This window comes from Bubalus kerabau, chromosome 1 (genome assembly GCF_029407905.1).
Source record: "Bubalus kerabau isolate K-KA32 ecotype Philippines breed swamp buffalo chromosome 1, PCC_UOA_SB_1v2, whole genome shotgun sequence".
Lineage (NCBI taxonomy): Eukaryota > Metazoa > Chordata > Mammalia > Artiodactyla > Bovidae > Bubalus > Bubalus kerabau.
In genome coordinates, this window is record NC_073624.1 from 158134354 (window position 1) to 158158385 (window position 24032).

At 50.0% G+C, this 24032-nt stretch overlaps 1 protein-coding gene across 1 annotated transcript; it reads left to right on the forward strand.

Moving 5' to 3' along the window:
- The first annotated feature begins 10550 nt into the window (after positions 1–10550).
- Positions 10551–16882, forward strand: PPIF (peptidylprolyl isomerase F). The gene is made up of 6 exons (XM_055537414.1): positions 10551–10848; positions 12090–12120; positions 12570–12658; positions 14376–14472; positions 15004–15079; positions 16607–16882. The coding sequence occupies exons 1-6, from the start codon at positions 10651–10653 to the stop codon at positions 16740–16742; spliced, it is 627 nt and encodes a 208-aa protein (XP_055393389.1). The 5' UTR covers positions 10551–10650; the 3' UTR covers positions 16743–16882.
- The last annotated feature ends 7150 nt before the right edge of the window (positions 16883–24032 follow it).

Here is a 24032-nt window from a genome sequence, read left to right on the forward strand (position 1 = left end):
AGCATCATTCCTTCCAAAGAAATCCCAGGGCTGATCTCCTTCAGAATGGACTGGTTGGATCTCCTTGCAGTCCAAGGGACTCTCAAGAGTCTTCTCCAACACCACAGTTCAAAAGCATCCATTCTTTGGTGCTCAGCTTTCTTCACAGTCCAACTCTCACATCCATACACGACCACTGGAAAAACCATAGCCTTGACTAGACGGACCTTTGTTGGCAAAGTGATGTCTCTGCTTTTGAATATGCTATCTAAGTTGGTCATAACTTTCCTTCCAAGGAGTAAGCATCTTTTAATTTCATGGCTGCAGTCAACATCTGCAGTGATTTTGGAGCCCCCCAAAATAAAGTCTGACACTGTTTCCATTGTTTCCCCATCTATTTCCCATGAAGTGATGGGACCAGATGCCATGATCTTAGTTTTCTGAATGTTGAGTCATAGGTTAGCATATTTTTAACTTTAGTAGATAACTGCCAAACAGTTTCCTGAAATGATTGCACCCATTTACATTCCCAATAACAATGCATGAAAGTTCCAGCTATGCCACATCCCCACTCTTTTAATTCTAGCCATCCAAATGGCTATATAATGCTATCTCACTAGGGCTTTAAAACATTTCAGTTCAGTTCAGTCACTCAGTCGTGTCTGACTCTCTGCAACCCCATGGACTGCAGCACGCCAGGCTTCCCTGTCCATCATCAACTCCCAGAGTTTACTCAAACTCATGTCCATTGAGTCGGTGATGCCACCCAACCATCTCATCCTCTGTCGTCCCCTTCTCCTCCTGCCTTCAATCTTGCCCAGTATCAGGATCTTTTCAAATGAGCCAGTTCTTCTCATCAGGTGGCCAAAGTATTGGAGTTTCAGCTTCAGCATCAGTCCTTCCAATGAATATTCAGGACTGATTTCCTTTATGATGGACTGGTTAAAACATTTGCTTTCCCCAATGGCACCCCACTCCAGTACTCTTGCCTGGAAAATCCCATGGATGGAGGAGCCTGGTGGGCTGCAGTCCATGGGGTTGCTGAGAGTCGGACACGACTGAACGACTTCACTTTCACTTTTCACTTTCACGCATTGGAGAAGGAAATGGCAACCCACTCCAGTGTTCTTGCCTGGAGAATCCCAGGGACGGGGGAGCCTGGTGGGCTGTCGTCTATGGGGTCGCGCAGAGTTGGACACGACTGAAGCGACTTAGCAGTAGCAATTACTTATGATAATAACTTATGATAAGCTTTTCATATGCTTATGGGTTATTTGGATATGCTTTTTTGGTGTGAAATACCTATTCAAGTCTTTTGACCACTGTTTATTGGCCTGTTTGCCTTTTTGCATTGATTTATAGGAGTTCTTATCTCCTGTGAATATCTTCTCCCAGTTCATGGCTTCACTTCTTTACTTCTTTTTGAATTCTGGTTTTTTTTCTTCCTGTTCTATTGCGGTGTAAGAGACACAAGAGCACTGTGTAAGTTCAAGGTGTACGGCATAATGATGTGACTTGCCTACATCATGAAATGATGACCACAGTAAGTTTAGTGAATGTCCATCATCTCATACAGATATGGCTTCACTTCTCTACTGCATGTTCTTAATATGCCTTTTGTTGAACAGAAGTTACTACTGTTAGTGAAGTCTAAGCTATCCATCTCTTCTCTTGTGTTTGGTGCTTTTTACATCCTCTAAGAAATCGCTGAGAAGCCCGGGTTTCGTGCTGGCAAGAGTCATGCAGCTTCCATTCTGGCCTCCTCCCAGGGCAGGATTCAGACAGTTATTACTCACCCAACCCTGTCTGTGAAGCCAGCTGTTTATCAGTTTGTCCACCTGCCTATCCATCCACCCACCTGCTCACCCCCCTATCCATCCATCTATCCATCCATCGATCTTGCCCACATTTATTGCCATCACCATGAGCTGAGTGATGACATATAGTTACAGGATGGGATGGTGATGGAGTTAGAGATGAACAAGACCCCCAAGGAGCTTATGATCTGGTGGGAAAAATACAACCCACATGAAGTCCTTGACAGGTTCCTGCTTATCCTCCTACCATCCTAAAATCTGTAGCTTTCATTCATTCCTCTCTGAAACTCCCATTGATTTGTCTTTGTTCTGTGACCTCTTCTAATATCTAACCCCTTCTAATATCTGTAGATAGTCCTGTTCCTACAAATACGAGCTACAAATAGCAAAGGTGATTCTCACCTCTCACATTTTAGGTACTTGGCCTTTATTGATAAGGCGTGAGATGGTCAACAGCCCTGGCCCACCGTTGGCTTAAATTCTGCTTGTGACTGGCTTGTACTCAGAGAAGTGTCCCCCTGTTGAGGGGCGGGGGTGGTCAGAAGGAGACACCTTCACCAGGGCTGACTAGCCAGCATGGATATTTGAAGGCTGGCCCTGTGGGACCAGCAGGTGGCCTAACCTGGTCAGAGAGGTAGGCAGTGGACCCAAGCAGGAGTTCAACCATCTGATGGAGCTGACCAAGAAGGAAATGGGGACTGGGGCTGGGGGTACAAGCTGTCGTGTAGAAGGGTGGTCTCCTTCCTGACTGAAAGGAGTGGCTTCCAGCTCTCTGCTGCTGGTCTCAAGTTGCGCTGGGGACTTGGGCCAGTAGTGAGGAGGGTGGAGAAACTGTACCCTTCCTGGGGGGCCTTCATCTAACCTCTAGCCACTGACTTGGCAAATATATATCATCTCCCCAAGCCAAGCATCTGACTGGCTCCCTCCCTGACCTCTTTCTGGAGAAGTGGCTCAAAACCAACAAAAACAAAGAAGAGCCTGTTGTCCTTGGCCCCAACCAGCCCGGTCTTGGTCACTTCTCTGTGATCTGACCGCCCAGAATCCATGCAGGCCTGGCTGCCATCCTGACTGCATAGCACCTGCCCTCCCAACAACACTGGCCCTTTGTCGAAGGAGATGGCTTGTGGGGACAGCCCTGGGGAGAGGAACAGCTGAGCAGACCAAGCTGGTGCCACACAGGACAGGGGGGCTTCAGCAAACAAGGCGTCCTAGAGAGTGGCCTGTGGGGCTGGGGAAGGACCAGGCAGTAAGTCCAACCACAGTGCCTGATGAGACTGAAACAAGATTCAAGGATGGGAGGGTGAGCAACCCCCGAGCCTTGGCCATAGGACCCTCCCCAGACACACACCTGCCGCCACGCAGACTCCTCTCTCTCCCTCCCCCACCTCTCTGCTGAGCCCAGCCCTCACGGTGACTCTGCCAGGTCTGGCTCAGGGGTGACTGGACCAGCCTCTCTGATCCCTCGATAGGCAAAGAGAGCCCAAGGGTGGCCCTTCTATTCATTGTTTGCTCAGAGCTTAGGGGTGACAGGTACCCCCTGAAGTCAGCCCCTTGTGGGCTCTATGGCTGGGATGATTGAGAGGCAGATCTGAGCTGAAAAGAAAGTCATTTCCACCCTTTCTTTGTGCCAGGCATGGTGTCAAGGGCTTGACCTGCAGCATCTCATCAGACCTCACAACAACTTTCAGAGGGTCAGACTCAACTTGTAATAGGGTTACATCCCCATAAACACATCTTAAGTTGAAAATCCTGAGTCAAAAATGCATTTAATACACATAACCTGCCAAGCATCAGAGCTTAACCTAGCCTACTTTAAACATAAGTAGATCACTTACATTGGACTACAGTTGAGGAAAATGATCTAACACTAAACCTATTTTATAATAAACTGTTGAATTGCTCATGTACTTTCTTTCTTTCTTTTTTTTTTTGGCCATGCCACATGACTTGTGGGATCTTAGTTCCCCAGCCAGGGATTGAACCTAGGCCAGGGACAGCCCTGTGATACTGACATGCAGTCTTAGGAGCACAGCCTGACAGTCCACCAATTTTCCAAGCTCATTTAATATCTGGAATTTTTGTTATATAAGTTTAGGCCCCTTCCAGTCTAACTACTATCTGCTAACCTTTTGTACTAAAATTCAGGGACAATGGAGATTAATTCTGAGATTAGGCCAAGTCAAGTCAAATACAGGCTTAGCCACTTAATGCGAGGAAGACCCTGTAACATCAGACAGCTTATATAACCTCTATTAGTTTTGGAGACCTCCAAAAAGGAGCTCTTTATAACTGCTTTATAAAGATCAGTTAACACTAGTACCTGTTCCTAAGGGCCGTGGAGGATTAAGAAGTAATATAGGGCATTCCTTGGCAGTCCAGTGGTTGGGACTTCATGCTCTCCCTGTCAAAGGCCCAGGTTCAATCCCTGGTCAAGGAACTAAGATCCCACAAGCCACATGGCTCAGCCAAAATAGGAAGAAAGAATGTAAATTCTTACCATGTGCAATTATATTGAGTGTGCAGTAAATGATAACTATTCTTACTGTTATCAAGCATCTAAGACTATAGTGCTTATTTTATTTGGAAGAAAAAACAAAACTTGCCATCATTGGTAGGCAATCTTGATTATGTAGAGGGTAGGCAGTGTTAATTCGAAGGGAATTTATTCAACTGGAAGAGGAAGAAATATAAATGTTAGTAAGTAGAGACTGAGGGTAAAGCCAATAGATTCAAGAAAATCACACAGGTCAACAGGAGAAACAAACCAACCAAAGGCAGGGATGGGGATGCAGAATTGCAGGCTCTTTGCCTCCTGGCAGCCACAGAGTAGAGCCCAGAGCTCAGATGAGGTTGGCCCAAGCAGCCCCTTAGTCTTGGCAGAGGCTCAAGTCCCACTTTTAGGGAATGTGGCAATGAGGCCCTGTCCTTAGGATATTGTTATCCTTAGTATAACAATACCAACCAGGGCTGGCCAACACAGGTGGGAGTGAGTGTGCACGATGGCTGACCTGAGCTGGCTTGGGAAGCTCTTGAGTCCTGCTGAGGGCTCCTTTTCCTGTTGACTCTGTGTGAATAACTGTACATTGTGTGTTTATACATCGCTCACCTGTGCAAGTGGACGCCATCTCCAGCAGAGCTGAAAACCAATGGTGCATTCTCTATGGCAAGAAGACCCAGCCAGAGGGGGGCCAATGCAAGCTTTGGAGTCAGCCAGACCTGGGCAAGTCCTGCTCAGCCACCTGGTATCCGTGCGGCTTGGGTAAGTCACTGGCTTGGAGCTGTCCTCACCATGCGCAGACAGGAGCCTCTCCCTTGTGGAGTTATCACAAGGATAGATGGGATTGCAGATCAAAACCGCCAAGCACAGTGTCAGGCTAGCCGGAAGAAAGGCTGCAAGAAAGGGATGCTATTTGGTATGATCCACCTAAGAGGTGCCACTTGGAACCCACCAGTTCCTGAAGGAAGACACATAGCCAAGGCGAATGGGGAAGAATGCCAGTCTCCACTTGACACCTGAGGGACCTTGGAGAAATTGCTTACCCTCTGTGGACACCCATTCCTTCATCTGTAAACAGTTAATCCCCCAGTTAGCAGGTTCCTCCTGAGGATGGGGTGATGTCTAGAAAGTGCTTAGTGCAAAGCCCTGCACCAAGTTATTAAGAAGTACTGTCCTTTCTCTGAGGCCACTGGAATGCCATGGCTAATCCCTAGCTCAGGCCTTCTTGCCAATGGCTTCCTTACACCTTCCCCTCTCTCTCAGGCTCCACGTGTTCTCCTTCAGAGGAATGAGACAACAATAGCAGCCCAGCCCACATGGTCACCAAGACCCATCAGGCCATCTCTTAGGGCCAGTTGTCGCCAACTGGGCCCTGAGGTCTCTGCCAAGAGTGGCTGAAGACACAAGCCTGCTGAGATGGCAGGTTAGCGTGGAGCTGTGTGTGGAGCGATGGGATAGGAGCTGGGTTTTAAAGGGCCCTGGCTACGGGTTACATCTATCTATTAGTTATCTGTGCTGCATAACACGTGACCCAACACTGAGGAGCTTAAAGGAACAAGCATCTTATTGTGTCAGGGTTCCTGTAGGTCAGAGGTCCGGGCATGGTTTAGCTGGGTCTCCTGGCTCAAGTTCTCTCAGGAGGTGGTAGTCAAGGCGCCAGCTGGGCGGCAGTCACCCCAAGGCTCTACGGGACCTGCAGGATCCACTTCCAAGCTGGCTCACATGGCTGCTGGCTGCCTGCAGAAGATGCATGTCCAAGTCTCTCCTGTAGTGGCTGGCCAGTTTGGGTTCCTCACCACCGGGGCCTCCACGGGCTGCCTGAGTGTGTTAAAGGGCAGCTGCTGAGGAGAGATGGAGAGAGCGAGCCCAAGGCGGGAAGCACAGTCTCCTTGTTGCCTAATCTTGGAAGAGGCACCCCATCACTTTTGCCCTATTCTGTTCACTAGGAGGAAGTTGTTATGTCCAGCCCTCATCCAAGATGGGGCAACGCCAGGCTGGGACTACTGGGGCATCACTGGGGACCATCTTAGAGACCGCCTGACTCACTGGGGGTGGGCTCAGGGAAAGATGCCATCATAACTTTGTATTTGTTTATTTACCTGGCCGCCCTGGTCTTACCTGCAGCATATGAGATCTAGTTCCCTAACAGGGATTGAACCCAGGCCCCCTGCATTGGAAGCTTGGAGTCTTAGCCACATAACCGTTTCATAGGGTGGAAAGAGCCTAAACTCAGTGACCCTGGCTCAAGGGCTGGCTCCTCGGTATAGCCTTAGGCTGTCTGCCACTTTGCTATTTACAGCTCCGGTTTCCTCTTCTACCAGGTGAGATAACAGTCCAGCCCAGCTGACCTCACAAGTTGTGATGTGGATCAAAAGACACACAGTCTTATGAATATACTTAAGCAAGCCTCCAAATATTACACACCAGTTGGTGTGACGATGGTGTTCTTACATTATTAAAGGGAGTATTGGGTCAGCAGTAGTAAAAATCTACCCACAAAAAAATCCATCTATCAGGGACTTCCCTGGTGGTCCCGTGGCTAAGACTCCACACTCCCAATGTAGGGGCCCAGGTTTGATCCCTGGTTGAAGAACTAGATCCCACATACTCTGACTAAGGCCCAGCAAAACCAAATAAAAATAATAAATATATATGTTTTTAAATCCATCCATAAAAATATCCACTCACAGGAGTGCACCTTAGGGTACATATCCATAGGGCACCACATCATTCACTCAAAGCCAGCCTTCCCACCTTGACCGAGTCCTCAGCTGGCCTAGGTCAGGCAGTGTGCATTCATTCATTCATTCATTCAGAGGCCCTCATGTTTAATGCCCCTCACCAGCTCCCTAATATGAACAGTTCTGTGACGCAGACATTAGTAACCCCACAGACCACCTAGAAGAAACAGGAGCTATTCTGTATCTTGAGGGTAAAGCTCAGACCCCGCATTTAGTAGGAGCCCTGAAAACATGTCTGCTGAGTGAATCTTGCAGAAAGAGCCCCGGTAAGTGTGAAGAGAGGTGTTTGACCACAGTCCCAGTACTTCGAGGCTGTGTGACCAGAGGCAAGTTCCTTTCCCTCTCTGAACTTCAGGTCTCTCATCTACACAGTAGAGATCAGAGCTTGCAAACTACAGGGCCAGAGGCCCCAGCCAGGGTATGAATATGCTGTTTAGGGCTTATTCAGGGTTTAATTTTATTTTAAAATGAGTTTCCAATATATAAGAGTTGGGAGATTTCCATAAAACCCAAAGTTTTCAGTTTTTATTGAAAAATGAGATCTGACTACACTAGACCCATTGTATACATACAATAATTGACCAGCTGGGGTAGGAGCTGCCCTTTAACTGTGCTGTTTGGACACAGTGCCGCCTCCACTTTCTCCCTATAGCCTTGCCCAGCATGCCTCACCCTGAGGTGTCACTGCCTGGCCTCGACAGGTATCTGAGCTTGCAACCCCAGATGTCAGCATAATCTGACAGCTCTTTGGCTCTGTGAGGCCTAAAGATGGCTTTACAGGATCCCTGAGTGATGAAAACCATTGACACCCTGGATAAGAAGCCACTTGGGCTGAGCAGAGAGAAACTGCTGTTTCTGAGGATGACACAGAGTCTATAAATAGCCTCAGAGCCAGATGAGTGGTAACACCTACCCCGTCTCACCTGGGTGGGGATTGGGCATGTTTCAGTCCATGGCTCAGTCCAGGGACAGTCCCTGCTCCTGATGCCGACTGAGGTCAGCACAGGAAGAAATGATTTCACAGCTGAGCCTGTGGAGCAGGTGGAATTTTCTCTGGCTCAGGCAGGAGGCAGTGATGATGTTTGATTTTCCAAAGAGGATAGAAGGTATAACACAGTGGGATGAAGTATTGCACCATCCGTGGTTTCCCAGTGCTATTCAACAACATGAGACCTCAGCCTGGCCTTCAGGATTCTCCGTGACCGCCACGCCTCATCCCCTGCAGGCTTTCATCTCATGGTTAATACTGGAGCCTTTCCTTGAAGGTGGCCTGACCTCTCCCAGTTCTGGGCTGGCCTTGGCTCATTTCCTTTCTGGAATCTCCTCTCTGCATCTTTTTGTCTCTGTCCCTCAAATGCAGTTGTCTCCAGGCTGACCCCCCAGACAGAAACCATCTTCCTTGTCCCCTGAGTTCCACGGCCCGCTGGCTAACTCCTTAGTTTCTCTCTTGCTGTGTCATCTGTCCAAGGTTGGTCTCTCTTGCTCTCCCCACTCTGTCCCAACTACCAGCTCCTTGATAATCACGACAAATGCAAACCCTGATTTCAGGGTCAGACTCCTTCCAGCTTTGTCCTTGGGCAACTCCTCGCCCAACACTTTGGGCCTTGCTTCCCCATCTAGGCAATGGAACTGCTTCTCAGGCTGTGATGAGGGCGAGGCAAGGGCTTTGGAAATTAAGGAGGTTACACAAATGAAGGCAGCTCTTCCCTGGCACTGGACTCTCATACTCCATTGAGACAGAGTCCCTCCAGGAGCCAGCTTGAGAGACAACGGGGGACTGAGAATACACTTGGTTAGCTGAGAGCTATATGAGCCCAGGGCCTGGAACTGAAATGTAAGGTGATTCTTCTCTTCCTCTTTGGAATCTGCAGAATGCACTGATATAGAGGAGGATGTGGGAGACGTGTTGAGGGCCCACATAGGGCAGGGAGCAAGCTGGCTTCCTAAGCAAAGCCTATTCTATTTCAAGGCACAATCACAAAAGAGGAGATGCTATTCCTCAGGACAGAGTGAGGCCCTGTCCTGGACTGGGACCTGGAGAGCATCTAGGCTCCAGGATGCAGCCGGAGTATCACTGAGTGACCAGGCTCCTCCTGGGCCAGAAATAGAGAAGAGGACTGTGGACTTCCAGAAAAGGGCCAAGCCAGCACTCCCATGCGGCTAGGACCCTCTGCTCTGCCCTCATGAATTGCCTTAGGTCAGCATTTTGCTGCCTGACCTCTTCCCAGGAGTCATTTCAGGGTCTGGGACAGGTCAATTTAGAGTTTAAGTTCATCTGACTCCAAGGCACAAATCCCACCCTCTTCTCTGCCCACTCAGAACTCTGAGCCCCTGCAGCTGAGGCCCACCACTGTCTGAGCAAAAACCATCCACGCTCTGTCCACCGCTGATGCTCATGGCACAACACTTAATAGCTGACAAACCCCCTTACTCTTGTTCCTTTTATTCTTGGAACAGACCTGGAAAACAAGAAGGGGAGAGATTAGAATCACACACTATTCTTCAGAGCGGTCTGGGAGGACTGGCCCTGGCTGGCGGCAAGGGACTTCCTGGTTCGCTGACCTCTGGGCAGTGCCTTCCTCTCTTCCAGCCTCAGTCATACATCTTGGGAATTGCAGATGTTGGCTCAGATGCTCTCTCAAGTCTCCTGCCGGTCACTTATTTGCTGTGGGCCTCCCATGCTCGTAGGCTTCTGTGAAGCCCACCTCAGCATGTGGGCTAGATTCCCCCTCACTGTGGTTCCTCGCTCTCAGTTCCCCTTCCCATCCTGCCTTCTCGCTTTTCCTTGGACTGGCCCCTGTGCTATGTTACCTGCAGATGCAGTTTTGGGGGCAGGATTGGGGGCAGGAGGGGAGCTAGCAGCCATCTGTCCTGGTTACTGGCATTCAGGACTATCTGGGGGTCAGGGAGGGGGAGTCAGACCCAGTCCTGGTGGAGAGCTGGGGGTCTGGTAAGAGCATGACAGGCCCAGGCTGAGTCTGGAAGAGGGACTGGTTTCTGGAAGTATCTGGAGACAAGCCCAGGCTTGGACAAGGAGCCCTGTGTTCACAATGGGAGGAGTCTGCCTGTCTCCTCCTGTCACCTCTCATTCTAATTCCACCTCTCGATTCCAACTTTCTTTGACTCTCAGTTGCCACAGTCTCTCTTGGTCTGTCTGTCCATTTGCAGGGCCTATGATAGGGCGAGGGACAGTGAACACAAAAGCCTCAAAGGCAGACTTCTGTTATATTCAAAGAAAAACATATGGAGGCTCCTATTTTGGAGTTAATCATGTTTTAGCATTTACCCCTTCTTTTCATCTATTGGGACCCTCACAAAATAGAACCGGCCTCCTTTGGCGAAGTCGCGTCTGTCCCTCAGGTCTCCAGCCCTGGTTGGGGTGTGTTCAGACTTCACGCCCCACCGCCCCTCCAGCCGGGGTGCGCTGCCAGCTGGGAACAGCAGGGGGAGCCCGCGAACAGGTTGGAGGAGGCGGGATGGAGGCGGGGCCGCTAGGCCGGCTGGGCCAATAAAGGCTGCGGTGCGCGGCAGCTGCTGACTGCCCTCTGGGCACTAGTGACCCGGCCTTCCGTCCTCTCCATTCGCCGGTTGATCTCTAGCTCGGACCCGCGCGCCCATGATGCTGGCGCTCCGCTGCGGACCCCGCCTGCTCGGCCTGCTCTCCGGCCCGCGCTCAGCGCACCTGCGCCTCCCGACGGTCCGCGCTTGCAGCAGCGGCAGCGGCTCCCACGGCTCGTCCTCTTCCTCCGGGAACCCGCTCGTGTACCTGGACGTGGGCGCTGACGGGCAGCCGCTCGGCCGCGTGGTGCTGGAGGTGAGACCACCGAACCGGACCGCTCTGGACTGGGTGTGGGGGACGGTCCCGGAAGAGCCTTGGACCGCGGGCCGGCGCTGTGCCTGGCTCACTGGGTGACCTTGCTTCCTGCCCCCGGGCTCTGGGCCTCGGTTTCCCCATCTCTTAAGAAGGGGCATCGGACTGGTCTCTCCAGGCCTCCCCTTCGGATCTTTGAACTAGTGGAGGCGGGAGGGAAGGCGCGTGTGGAGGAGAAAGCTCAAGGTCAGATCGTAGGCTAGGAGGTTCCGCCCCGCTGGCCGGCCGCGGAGGGGCTCCGAGACTTCACCGGGTGGGCGCCTAGGCCCGAGCTTCGAGGTGGGTGTCAGGGGCTCGGGGGTCGGGGCGGCGGGCCGGCGGGGAGCTCACGTGTTGGCCCTTGCAGAAGGCGGAGCCGGCCTCAGCCCCGCCCCCCGCTATAGGGCTGTCCCGAGAGCTAAGGTGGTTTTGGGCCGCCTCCTCTCCCAGCAGTTCGGGCTGGCCTGGCCGCAAGCTCCAGTCACCAGACAGACGTGGCATAGACCTCCTGGGGTCAGGGCATTGTGCTTAGAGCTCTTTGCCCCAACTCCAACCCCAGCCACTTTCCCAATGTGACACAGTGCCTGCCCCAGCTCTTTGGGCCTTTTTGAAAAACAAAGCAAGAAACCTACATAGTCCAGAAAGTAACAGAGGAGAAGCTTGGGTGTAGCCTTCAAGCCCATTTTGAACAAAGGGGTCTTAGTTAAACTTCGGTTTCCTGTTCTGGAAAATGGAGAGCACCCGTTTATTTTAAAGGTTAGACACCAGGGTGGCTCTTGCAACTGGGAGGCAAGAAGCAGGCTTGGGTGGGGCTCCAGCCTTCCCTTTCCCCCACCCTCCTGCCTCTTTCTGAGCCTCAGTTTCCCACCTGCCCACTGGGGAGCTTGGACTGGCTCCCCCCGGGGGCCACCCTCTCTGGGTCTCTGATGCTTTGGGCCCAGCTGAAGCAGCTCTGTCAGTTCTGCCCCCAGAAGAAGGCCAGGGTGGTGTTGTCATCTCTTCTGACAGATTGGGAAATCAAGGCTGCCCCTCCCAACCTGCAATTCAGGAAGCATCTGGCAGAAACGATTGCTTAGGTGGCCTCCCACGGAGGGTTGAGAATGACAGGAATGGTGCTTTCCCTGGCTCCTGGACCATGTAGGGGGTTGGGTCCTTCCTTCACCTGCCTCTGGACTGAGCCTGTCTTCCCTCTCCTTTCCCTGCAGCTGAAGGCAGATGTCGTCCCAAAGACAGCAGGTAAGACGGGGACCGGGGCCTTCTGAGTCTGGGCCACATGGAAGAGAGAGGGGCATAGTGAGGTGGGTGGGATGGTGAGAGGAGTCAGGGCGGAGACCTATGGCCAGATTGGAGTACACCACCACATGTGCTCAGCTGCTGGGGACCTTGGAGCAGCCTCTGACCCTCTCTGAGCCTCTTGGTGGAGGCTGGACTTACTTGGACTCTCTGCCGCACTGACCCGGTGCTACTCCTGCCACAGTGCTCAGATGCTGAGGTCAGGGCACAGGACCACTTGTCCCAAATCACACCGTCAGCAGAGACCCCGGGGCAGGGGTCTTTCCATGTCCTGGGTGTGGGTGGGTAGAGAGGGTGCCGGCTGGAACCAGCTGTGGCCCCTGCACTGAGGCCTGGCCCTGCTGACCTGCTTTTTTCCTTCACCACACGCCCTCCCCCCTCCCCTCCCCCAGAGAACTTCAGAGCCCTGTGCACCGGGGAGAAGGGCTTCGGATACAAAGGGTCCACCTTCCACAGAGTGATTCCGTCCTTCATGTGCCAGGTATGGTGGGCCTCTTCCTGCCTCGACTTCTTCTTCTGTAGGTAGCATACTGACGGGGCCACCTTGGAGTGTGCTTGTGCCTGGAGAGTACTGGAAGGAGGGCAGCCGCGGCCATTTGCTCAGCCTGTCCTCTCCTTCTGAGAGTCTGGAGCTTGTCCTGGCAGCCATAGTGCCTTCCCTGCCCCAGGAGCTAAGCAACAGGACAAGCAGCAGGTCGGCCCTGCCTGGCAGCACCGGGAGAGTGGAGCGGCGGAGGGAGAATGGCATCGGGGTGTGGATGTGCTGGGGGTTTTGGAGTAACAGCGTGTTCGGTCTCTGCCCACAGCCCCCACTGTGTCCCACTGAGCACTTGGCATAAGAGATAAGGAGGAAGGGGAGGAGGGAGGCCAGGCACAGACAAGAACACACAGGTCCAGACTTGGAGCCTGTCTCCAGCCTAGGGTGCTTTTCCCGGTTAAATGCATTTGCTCTTTAGTCATGTGTTCGGCCTCTTTTCAGAAGCATTAGCTTTGCTGTGTTAGAAGTTTTGTGGGTAGGTATGGCAGGTGAGAATTTCTGCTGGTGCCAGGGCCTGAGCCATGCTAAGGGTTGTCCTGTGTTAGGTCAGACCCTGCTAAGACAGGGGCTTATGTCTGAGGCCAGCAGGCCTAGAGGCAGGAGCATGGCTGTCATGACCTCTTTGAAGTCCTTTCAGCTGGGATTTCTGCCCCCCAGTTCCCTCTACCCTGACCTGGTGGCTGTTGTCACATCATGGTGAGTGGCATGGGTTGGGGCTGGGCCTGCTGACATGTTGAACATGAGGAATGCAGCGATTGGCGGGGGTTGTGGTTGTGGGACAGGCCTGGCCACAGCCCATGGCTCTCAGCTGCAGAGGCCCCCAGCTCTGCCTGAGGCTGTAGACTGAGCAGGAGCTGAAGCGGATGTCCAAGCTGGGCTAGGGTCTTCCTCTCACCACAGCAGGCAAGGGCAGGGACTCCAAAGCTGGCGGGCTCTTGGAAGCACGGGATGGTGGGACGGAGCACCAGGAGGCCCGGTCCTCTCTGGGGACACCTTATTGGCATTTGTGGATGCTTCAAAAGCAGGTCTGGTCAGGTCATCCCTCTCACCCGAGGAGGTCATCTCAGGAAAACAGCAATATGATGGTGGCTGGGGGCTGGGGCTGGCAGACCCTGGGCTCTTCTGTCTGTGGCGCCCTGTGGCAGCCTCGGGCAAGCTTTGAGGAAGACCACTGGCCCTGGGTGGACTTTGTCCTGGGCCGGGTGAAAAGGAGATGCTGGGACAGGAACGGGGGCTCAGTGGAGGGACCTGGCTCTGTGCCAGCTACCCACAAACCACACTGGGTGGCAGGGGCTCCTGGCCTCCTCCTTGTTTACCCTCCAAGAGTTGTGGGTAGAAAATTCTAGGTCACTTAAGAAGCAGCTCCAAATGGCCGAGAAGTTTTAAGGATCATTTAAAATCTCACTCAGACAAAAATGAATCATTCGGAAACCAGGGTAGTTATTGGGGCAGAAAGTATGAAATCTTTATTTTGTTGCTGCTTATGCTCCCTAGCGTTATATTAGCCCTTCTATCATTGGGTGTTTTCTGACCCCTTTGCCTGAGGGCTCCCCGCTGGGTGGGCCCTGGGGGCTGTGGGCTGGGGGCTGTGTCCAGCATGGGAGTGGCACCCCTCTGCCACCTCTAGTGGCGACAGTCATCCAGCGCTCCGTGCTTGCAGGCCGGCGACTTCACCAACCACAACGGCACGGGGGGAAAGTCCATCTATGGAAGCCGCTTCCCTGACGAGAACTTCAAACTGAAGCACGAGGGGCCGGGTGAGTAAGACTGTCAGTCCCCACCTGGGCATGTGCCCTGAGCTGTGAGCCTGGCGCTGCCACCCCAGCAGGCCTGGAGGCTGCAGCCTCATGGCTCCACATCCAGGGCACACCTTCCTTCCTTCAGTGTGATGGGTGGGCTTGTTGGATTGTCCCAGAGGCTTTTTCATCCCGAGCGCTCAGTTTCAAAAACAAACCTTTCTTTGACCACCGTTCTTTGAGAGCCGTTAAGCAAAGCCCTAGCTTTGTGTTACCTTTAGGACCCAACGTGCGATGTGGAAAAAGCTAGAGTTCAGGGCTGGAGGTCCCGGCCCTGCTCTACCACTGAGAGCTCCCAGGAGGCCCTTCCCTCCTATGTCGTCAAGGCGGACAGGCCCTGGGTGGCTGTGTGCTCTGGGCTTGGCTCTCTCTTCTGAGCCCCAAGTATCTTCAGCCTCAAGCATCCTTCCTGTGGTTTGCGTCATCCGTGCTGGAACAGCTCCCAGGTGAGATGCCTCCTGGGCAGCCTGGTCACCCCACGTGTTTTTGCAGGCGTCCTGTCCATGGCCAACGCGGGCCCCAACACCAACGGCTCCCAGTTCTTCATTTGCACCATAAAGACAGACTGGTGAGTTGCTGGCTCCTGGTCCAGGCCCTCTGGGTAGCAGGGGTGGCCTTGAGCTGGAGGGGGAGGATAGTCTGAGGCCAAACTCTCTGCTCTGGGGCAGTAGCCCTCGCCCGGCTGAGTGTGTAAGAGGAGAAAGTCCCTGAAAGGGTTGAGGAAGAATTTGGGTTATTTTGCAACTCTGTCTTTTATCAGGCTTCTCATTGTTGCTGTAGCTGGAATTTCTCAGTGTTCTGAGCATGCACATGCGCACACACACGTACACACAGGAAAGAATTCTTTTACCAAATGCATTGGGGAAATGCTGCAGAACTTATCAGGCCTCAGGATGGCCTGTGGCAGAAGCTTGCTCACTTGGTTTAACCTGCCGTTTCCCAGCTTATTTAACCTTGGGCTGCACCTCGGAAAATGCTGCAGTAGATAGCATTTGGATATCACACCGGATTTCTCATCAGGCGTTAGCACCAGTCTGTGGCAGCCACCAGCGCCCCCGGAACCCTCATTCCCATTGCCCTTGTATTTTAGGGATGTCTTCCCAGGTCAGTTTCCCACTACCTAATCAGTTTTCTCTACCCAGAGTCCCATGTGTCCTCACCCGGGGGCATCTCAGTGGGATGAGGGGACAACAGCTGGCTTGGAGCTAAGACTTAATAAAGCCCATTTCCAAGGACTTTAGGGAGACCAAGGTGGTGGCGGATACTAGTGGTCTGTAGCCTCTGAGCCAGAAGGGACACAGATATTGGAGTGGGCAGGTTATTGCTGGCCCTGCCTAACCTCCTTCCGTGAAAGCCCCTAGTGGATCCTAAAGTGTAACCAGTCTTGGTTGGTGGCCCTGAACTGAGCTGCCTTTTAGATTCTCGGGACTCTTTCAGACTGAGAGGTGCTTGGGACTCGAGTAGGTTCACCATACATATCATGTTGGCTCTCACCTCAGAATTCCTGATTGTTAAGGCAGTTCCATAAGGGCCTTCCCTGGTGCTCCAGTGGTTAAGAGTCCACCTTCTGATGCAGGGGGTACAGGTTTGATCCCTGGTCAGGGAGTTCATATCCCACATGCCTCGTGTCCAAAAAAAAACCCCAAAAAACATAAATAAACCCCAGAAACAATATTGTAACAAATTCAATAAAGACTTCAAAAATGGTCTACATCAAAAAAAACAATTAAAATGATTCCATTTTACACAGACTTATTTCTTCAGAATAGTTCAATATCCCATCATCTCCCTGTGCAGGATGAGAACAATTCACTCTTTGTAGGTGAGGTTCCCAGGATTCAGGGCGAGTGGCCTAGGCTAAGGTCACACAGCAGGTAAGGCAGAACACAGCCTGGGAGGGGGCCACCCTCTGTTGTGTGCTGGGGGACTCAGCAAGGCTCCGTACGGGACCTGTGAGGGGCTGGGCCAGCTTTTCGGTCTGAGCTCCTTTCAGAACCGCTGTTTTCAGTAAATCGTTCCACGACCAAGGGACTGTGACCCCGGGGGACATTGCAGCACTCTCATTTCTGCTTACCTGGCTCACCTCTCCTCCCAGGCTGGATGGCAAACATGTTGTGTTTGGCCATGTGAAAGAGGGCATGGACGTCGTGAAGAAAATAGAATCTTTCGGCTCCAAGAGTGGGAAGACATCCAAGAAGATCGTCATCACAGACTGCGGCCAGTTGAGCTGACCCCGTGTGCTTCCAGGAGGCCTCTCAGGAATGTCAGACCCCACAGGGCCCACCGGGCAGCTTCCCCAGTGCCCTCCCTTCCCCAGCGCCCCGTTTCTGGACACCCATCATGGACACAGTATCACCACTCCTTGTAGGCATCGCCTGTGACCACCCGGCTCAAGTTCACCTGTGCCTCAGGCACAGATGATGGGTTAGCTTTGAAGGTGGTTTCTGCCTTTTCTTTGACCACAGGGGAAAGCCAGTTGCTGTAAAGGGCTGTCATCTCTGTTTAATATTGTCTTTCTGATCGGAATAATTTCACTGGACCCCCTGGAGCTGAAGCTGTGACAGTAACTACTCCAGGCTGTGGTGCGACCTGAGTTGGGGGCACAGGCCACAGACCTACAGAGCGTGGCCTTTGGAGCACACTCCAGGCCTTTGTGATGGTCCCGCAGCCGAGGCCTTTAATCCCAGCCACTGTGAATCCCGTTGGTCTGCTGCTCTTGTATTTGGAGAGAGCCCGTGCGGGTGGAAGCAGCTGAACCGGGGGACAGACCCACTGCAAGCTGTGCCTTGTCAATGTGAATTCCCAGGTTGAAAATAGCAATAACCTGTAAGTACTATGTGCTCTGGAAGGAAGTCAAAGTGTATTTTCCTGGTGGGCTTTGATTTGTTTTTCTTGTGTGTTTAATAAATTAAATCTATTGATTATGTACACAATATACTTTTGGAAAATTTCTTTATGTTCACCTTAAATGTGAAAATAAATCCTATTTTCTATAAAAGACTGTCTGGTGTCCATGCCTTTAGCAAGCACTGTCTGTAACACAAGTGTCTGGAGCCAGCGTTTATTGTTAACTGCCATCACTCCGTGCTCTGAGCAGGGCCTTTACGTGAACTTGCGTCCACCAGCAACCTCTTAGGGTATTCTTGTCATCCTGTTCAACAGGAGAGGAAACAGGCTCAGACAAACTGTCAGCACCCACAGCCCACCCGAGAGCCCTGGTGTGCCTCTGGCTGACTGAGCCTCAGTTTTGCTCAGCAGAGTAATGGGATAACAGTGCCCAGCACACAGGGCGGTGAAGGTTGGACATGATCTGTGGAAAGTGCACAGCACAGGCCCTGGCATGTGGTCTGGAGGGGCAAGGGCACCATTTCTGGTGTGTCTGGGTCTTAGAAAAGAAGGAGCTCTGATTATGTCAGACTAGATGTGGACTTTATTTCCCTCTGTGCCATTTAAATTTGGAGTTAAATGACAGGTGTTTTGTTTCTAAATTCGCATGGGGGGCAGATTGAGGGGTGGGAGGAGAGTAAGAACTTCCTTAAACAGCCAAGGGAGGACAGTCTGAATAATAGAAGAATCACAAGATGATTGGCATTGCCTCACCTTGGAGTTCCCTGAGTGTGATGGTGTGTGGTCCCAGATCCTTGTAGTCATTCTCAGCTCACTGTGGCTGGACTTTCTATAGTGGCTCAGCGGCAAATAATCCTCCTGGCAATGCAGGAGACTTGGGTTCAATTCCTGGGCTGGGAAAATCCTCTGCAGAAGGAAATGGCAACCCATTCCAGTATTCTTGCTAGGATAATCACATGGACAGAGGAGCCTGGTGGGCATGACTTAGCAACTAAAAGCAAAAAATAAGTAGAGGATTTGGATCATTAGAGTCATGGAGAGTTTCTGTGAAGTCAGTTCAGCTACATGGGTTGGGAACTCGGCTCACCTAGTAGTTTTCAAACAGCTCTCAAAGAGCCTTGAAGCGTCCTCCGACATGAGCACGGGCCCCTGAACCTCCCTTCAATCATTCAGTTGCTAAGTCGTGTCCGACTCTGCAACCCCATGGACTGCAGCATGCCAAGCTTCCCTGTCCTTCACTATCTCCTGGAGTTTACTCAAACTCATGTCCATTGAGTTGGTGATACCATCCAACCGTTTCATCCTCTGTCAACCCCTTCTCCTCCTGCCCTCAATCTTTCCCAGCATCAGGGTCTTATCCAATGAGGGGGCTCTTCACATCAGGTGGTCTTTCAACCATAGATACCCTCTTATGTTTTCTAAAAGGGATTTCATTTGAAGTGTGGGGTCTTGAGCCAAGTATCAATAACAGTTATTGGTCAGTCCATCCAGCGTTTTACAGATGGGTAAACTGAGGCTGCCAGAGTGGTTATGGTTGCCAAGGTGACTTCCTGAGTCAGTTGGCAGAGCAGGGGCTAGAATCCTGGACCTGACAGACCAGAGGGCTTTCCATGGGAGGCGTTTCCACAGACTCCTTTGTCTTCAGATCACACACATTCAGAGCTCTTTGAATTTCTTAGGTCAAAGCCAAGATTTTGGTCCCTGTGGTTTCCTCTTGACCTCTGGGGATTCTGGGAGGAGGCAGGGGTGCTGTTGACAAGTGTGAGGGCCACCTCCTTGAGGTGTGACCACTAGACCCCTGATGACTTCTGAGGAGTCGCAGGGTCACAGAGCCTGTGGGGCACGTGTTCAGTTCACAGAGCATTTCCTTTTTGACGAGGAGGAAGCATGTGTGTGTGTACGGGTGTGTGTGTGCCTCCCATGCAGAGGAGTCTGGTGTGGTGTAGGGGAACAAAGTATTCAGGAATTTCCTAAAAACAGATTTCCCAAAGGTGGGACTATTCCCTATATTTCTTTTCCTAGAACTCTTGCACGAGGGCCCGAATTGGTCTTACTATACAAAGCAGAGCCTACGCAACAGACAAATTAGGATACTGACTTGTTACTGACGCACAGCGCGGCATGCATGAAGGAAACGGTGAGTCATACACGTGCTCGCACAGATGGACTCATATGTGGATGTCATGTAAACACAAGGTGTCTAAATACCTGAAATAGCAGTTTTTTGAGACAACACAGGAGAGCTTTTCAAACTGACTTCATTGAACCTTTAAACCATGAAATTTTTGTACCTTGTTTTACATCCCTGGATATGTTCCAGTGCCTCCTGGCTTATAGTCTATGAGAACTTGAATAGAATTAGTATTCTGCTGTTGTGTGAAAATTGTATAAATCTTACTTACGTTGAATTGGTTCATAGTGCTTTTCAGGTCTACTATTTCCTCCTACTTTCTATTTATTCTATTAATTTTTAAGAGTTTGATATTGAAACTCCAACTAAAAAAGCCTTAATTTATCTACTTAAAAATATTTTAATATATAGTAGAACTATATGTAACTTTGTATTCTCCAGGTGTCCTGTAAATATGTTATAATGCTTTCATAATTTAAAAACTAAAAAAATTATAAAATCTAAAAAAAAAAAAGACTTCATTGAGGTATAATTTACCTGCAGTAAAATTCACACATTTTAACTGTATAGATCAATGACTTGACAAATTCATACACTGAGTAATCGCCACCTAATTAAATTAAAGAACATATCTCCATGAAGAGATGGAAAGCTTCCATCTCTCCAGAAAGCTACCTCTGTGCCTGCTCCCAGGAACCAGTGATTCTGTCTCTGTGGATATGTTTTACCTGTTCTAGAACTTGGCGGAAACGGAATCCTACAAGATTTGCTTTTTGTGTCTGACTTCTTTCGAGTACCAAGTATGAGGATGTGGGATAATTTAACACACTGCTGGGCTTTATAGAATGTTGCTCCATGAAAAGGAATGTCAGTCAGTGCTCCCAAGGTCTGGTAAGGTCTAAAGCGATGCTTCTCCTAGGAATCATGCGGTGCTGGGAACGCATGCAGATTCCCAGGCCATGGCTGAGACCTGTGGAATACCAGTCTCTGAGGGTGGAATCTAGGTCTCTGAATTTTCAGATAACAATTCAACTAAAGTTTGAGAATTTGAGTGTAGGCGAGAGGGGGCGAGACGGAAAAGGGAGGCCACCAGACCACTAGAGTCACGGCTGACTTGTGAGACATTATTCACTGCGTGCTCCGGGAAGCTGGGGTAAGACCCTCCGCCTCTGAAAGATGCTTCGCTTGAGTTTCCAGGTGGACACTCTTGGGTGATGGGTAGGTCAGCCTGTTCAGCCAAGCTTTGTGGGGACTGGTGGCTTGGGTGGGCCCAGACAGGAGAAAATTTCTCAGTGAACAGCTTTTGGAGGCCACGAGTCAGATCTGTGTCTGAGGTCCACTGGAATAGGGTGAATAGAGAAAGTCTTGGTTCCATGCTGAGTGTTCTGATGGCTCCATATATCTGCTAATATACTGGAAAAAACACTGAATTATATACTTCAGGTGGATGAATTGTATGACACGTGAACAATATTACAATAAATCTGCTTAAAAATATGTGATGTAAAGTCTCAGAATTCTTTGGGTGTGCAAGCTGTTTCTCTGAAGTCCTGTCCCTCTGGAAAATGCTGAGATTTGAGCTGGTGATGGAGGTCTTGGTTGGTCTTGGGTATTACCTTTCAAAGCACCCATCCATGGTGAAGTCTGTTCTCAGACACAGAAGGGTGGGCTACTTGCACAAGCAAGGGAGGAATGGAGTGGCTGGAGGGTTCAAGTGGTTAGTTTCATTTGGGCCCAAACAGATGTCCCCATCACAAACTTCAGGATCCGGTTCCTTTCCACTGATGCCCTTCACATGAAAGCCTTAGCGAGACTGTGAATTCAAACGATACTGTAATTCAACTGATAACACAGTTGAATTTTTGTTTGAGTGATGTCAGTCCATTTGTATAAGAAATGAAAGATGTTTTTGAGTTGTCATGGAGGTTTCTGGTTCTCAGACCTTAACATAAGCCGAGAATTAAAGGACATGTTTGTCATTTTCTTTGGGTAAACAATCAAGCGTGCTCAAAATAATTCTCCCCACAGTGTCGTCCTTATGGTCATGGAGACTGCCATGACCGTCATGTGTGCAGCCGGCTCCCCAAGGCACGTGCTTCTCTCATCACTTAACCACAGGTGACAGCACTATGGTGTCACTGCATGCCACGCATCACCATGATTCCACTTCCTGTTGTTCAGCCGTGCCTTCAAGCCCAAGTGCACAGCTAAACAAATCTCTAACTACCATCTTTGTAGGGTTATCTCCTAGGATCACCGCAGTGTCGATGCATTGGTCAGGGTCCAGACAGAATATAGAAACAACACAGTGATTCTAACACGGAAAGTTTAATATGAAAAATTGTTAACCACACATGGGTTTGCCTAACAAAGTGTCTCTCTAGTGCCCTCTGCTGATAGTGTGTGTGTGTGTGTGTGTGTGTGTGTGTGTGTGTGTTGCTCAGTCATGTTCTACTCTTTCCCACCCTATGGACTGTAGCCCTCTAGGCTCCTCAGTCCCATGAGATTCTCCAGGCAAGAATACTGGAATGAGTTGCCATTTCCTTCTCCAGGATCTCTTCCCGACCCAGGATAGAACCCGGGTCTCCTGCATTGCAGGCAGATTCTTTAATGTCTGAGCCACCAGGGGAGCCCCTCTACTAATAAAGGTTAATATAATTTCAGGTGTCAAGAAACAATGGTTACAGTGTCACAAACAGGGTATTGAAAGGAAGATTTCGAGTTAAAAGACAAGGAAATTGTAAGGGGTGGCATTGCTTTCTTATCCAATCTGACAAACTCTGCCATTCAATTAAAAGTTAAGGTCACTTATATTCAACTTAATTATCAATATATAAATTGACCTCCTTTCTATTTATTTTATCTTTGTCCCATCTGGTTTTTGTCCCCTCCTTACCTTCTTTTGGATTGAGTTTTTCCTCCCAAATGATTTCATTCTACCTCCACTATTGACGGATTAGACTTAGTTCTTCATTTTGTATTTTCAGTGGTTTCTCTAGGATTTATAATATGTAGCTTAATTTATCACAGATTACCTGTAAATAATATTGTGTAAGAATTACACATATGTAATTCTTACATATGTGTAAGAATTGCTAGCCTTAATGGCAACTTCATGTTTAAGATTTTGAGGAACATCAAACTGTTTTCTAGAGTGGCTAGAAAATTTTATATTCTCACAAGCAATGCATAATCATTTTGATTTCTCCATGGCCTCACCAGCACTTCTTATTATTCATCTTTCTGAGTCTTGACGTCAAAGTAGTATTTCATTTAGGTTTTGATTTTCATACCCCCAGTGACTAATGATGTCGAGCATCTTCTCGTGTGTTTATGGACCCTTTGGACATCTTCTTTGAAGAAATGTCTATTCAGATATTTGTTGATTTTTAAGTTGGATTATTTGTCTTTTTATCATTGAGTTGTAAGAGCTCCTTATTTGTTTTAGATAAAAGTCCTGACCCTAGATCTTCCTACTGTACCAAACAGATAGGTAATTAAGAAAAAAAAAATTGACTTTTAAAAACAAGAACACCCATGCTGTTCAATAGGGAATTGATAAATACATTACCTAAAAAAAGAGTGCCATCAGCTGTTAGTCAAACGAAACAGATTTCTGTGCTAGCAGAGAAAGGTGATGGTGAGAACAAGGCAGGTTATGGAACAGCATGTCGAGTATAACCCGGTGTGTGTGTGCGTACATTACAGATACAAATATTTTTACAAGCAAAAAGTCTAGGGAAGGTTAGGGCCAAACTCGACAGTGGTGTCTCTGGAGGAAATTGGGCTGCTAAGAATTTTCACATCTTCCTATTTTCGTATTCTTTCCATTTCACATTGCGTATGTATTATTTTTATAATCAAGAAGGAAAACTCAGATATTACCACTTGACAGTTTTACTCAAGCAAAGTTGCACGAGGCCTGGGTAGTACTGAGCTGGAGTAGTTGGGACTCATCTGGGGTTTGAGAGCAAAAAGATAAATCTCCTTTAGTCCCCTGTGAAGGCTTGCAGCCGGCAGGGAATCGCAGTTCTCAGACTTAACCACCAGGAGGCACCAGGGGACCAGCCGATTCCTGCAAGAGGAAAGGGGGCGAATTTTGAACTGCTAGGGATATTGGGGGAGAGAGATCTGGGCCAAACTGTTTGAAGCAGTCTCCACTGTGGGGTTGGGATGGGTCAGGTTTCCAGAGAGAGGAAGACCAGTTATGTGCTCGGCAAAATCACTTGCTGCAGCGCAAGAGGGAAACTCAGGCAGAAGCTCAGTCAGAGCGCAACAGGGTGTGGGTGTCTGGGGAGGGTGCGGGGAGGGTCTACAGTCCAAGGACCAGACAGAATCACATCCTGTCCTGGGGCAAAGCCTCATCTGCCGCCTGGTTGGTATAAAATTTTCAGAAGGCCTGGCTCAAGATGCTGAGAGGTGTAATAGGAGGCAAAAGACAGAGAGGGAATCATGAGGAGTCGGGGGAGGATGGCATTTCAAGGGCAGCACAGGCCCAGGGGACTGTCACCCCCTCCATGACTGGCGCAGTAGCTAAAAAATG

What these genes read in the sequence shown, in the direction of transcription:
- PPIF (XM_055537414.1), top strand. Translation starts at nt 10,651, where the DNA reads ATGATGCTGGCGCTCCGCTGCGGACCCCGCCTGCTCGGCCTGCTCTCC. An exon ending in TGTCGTCCCAAAGACAGCAG is followed by an intron (nt 12,121 to 12,569) that starts GTAAGACGGGGA and finishes CCCCTCCCCCAG; the next exon opens with AGAACTTCAGAGCCCTGTGC. An exon ending in TGCACCATAAAGACAGACTG is followed by an intron (nt 15,080 to 16,606) that starts GTGAGTTGCTGG and finishes CTCTCCTCCCAG; the next exon opens with GCTGGATGGCAAACATGTTG.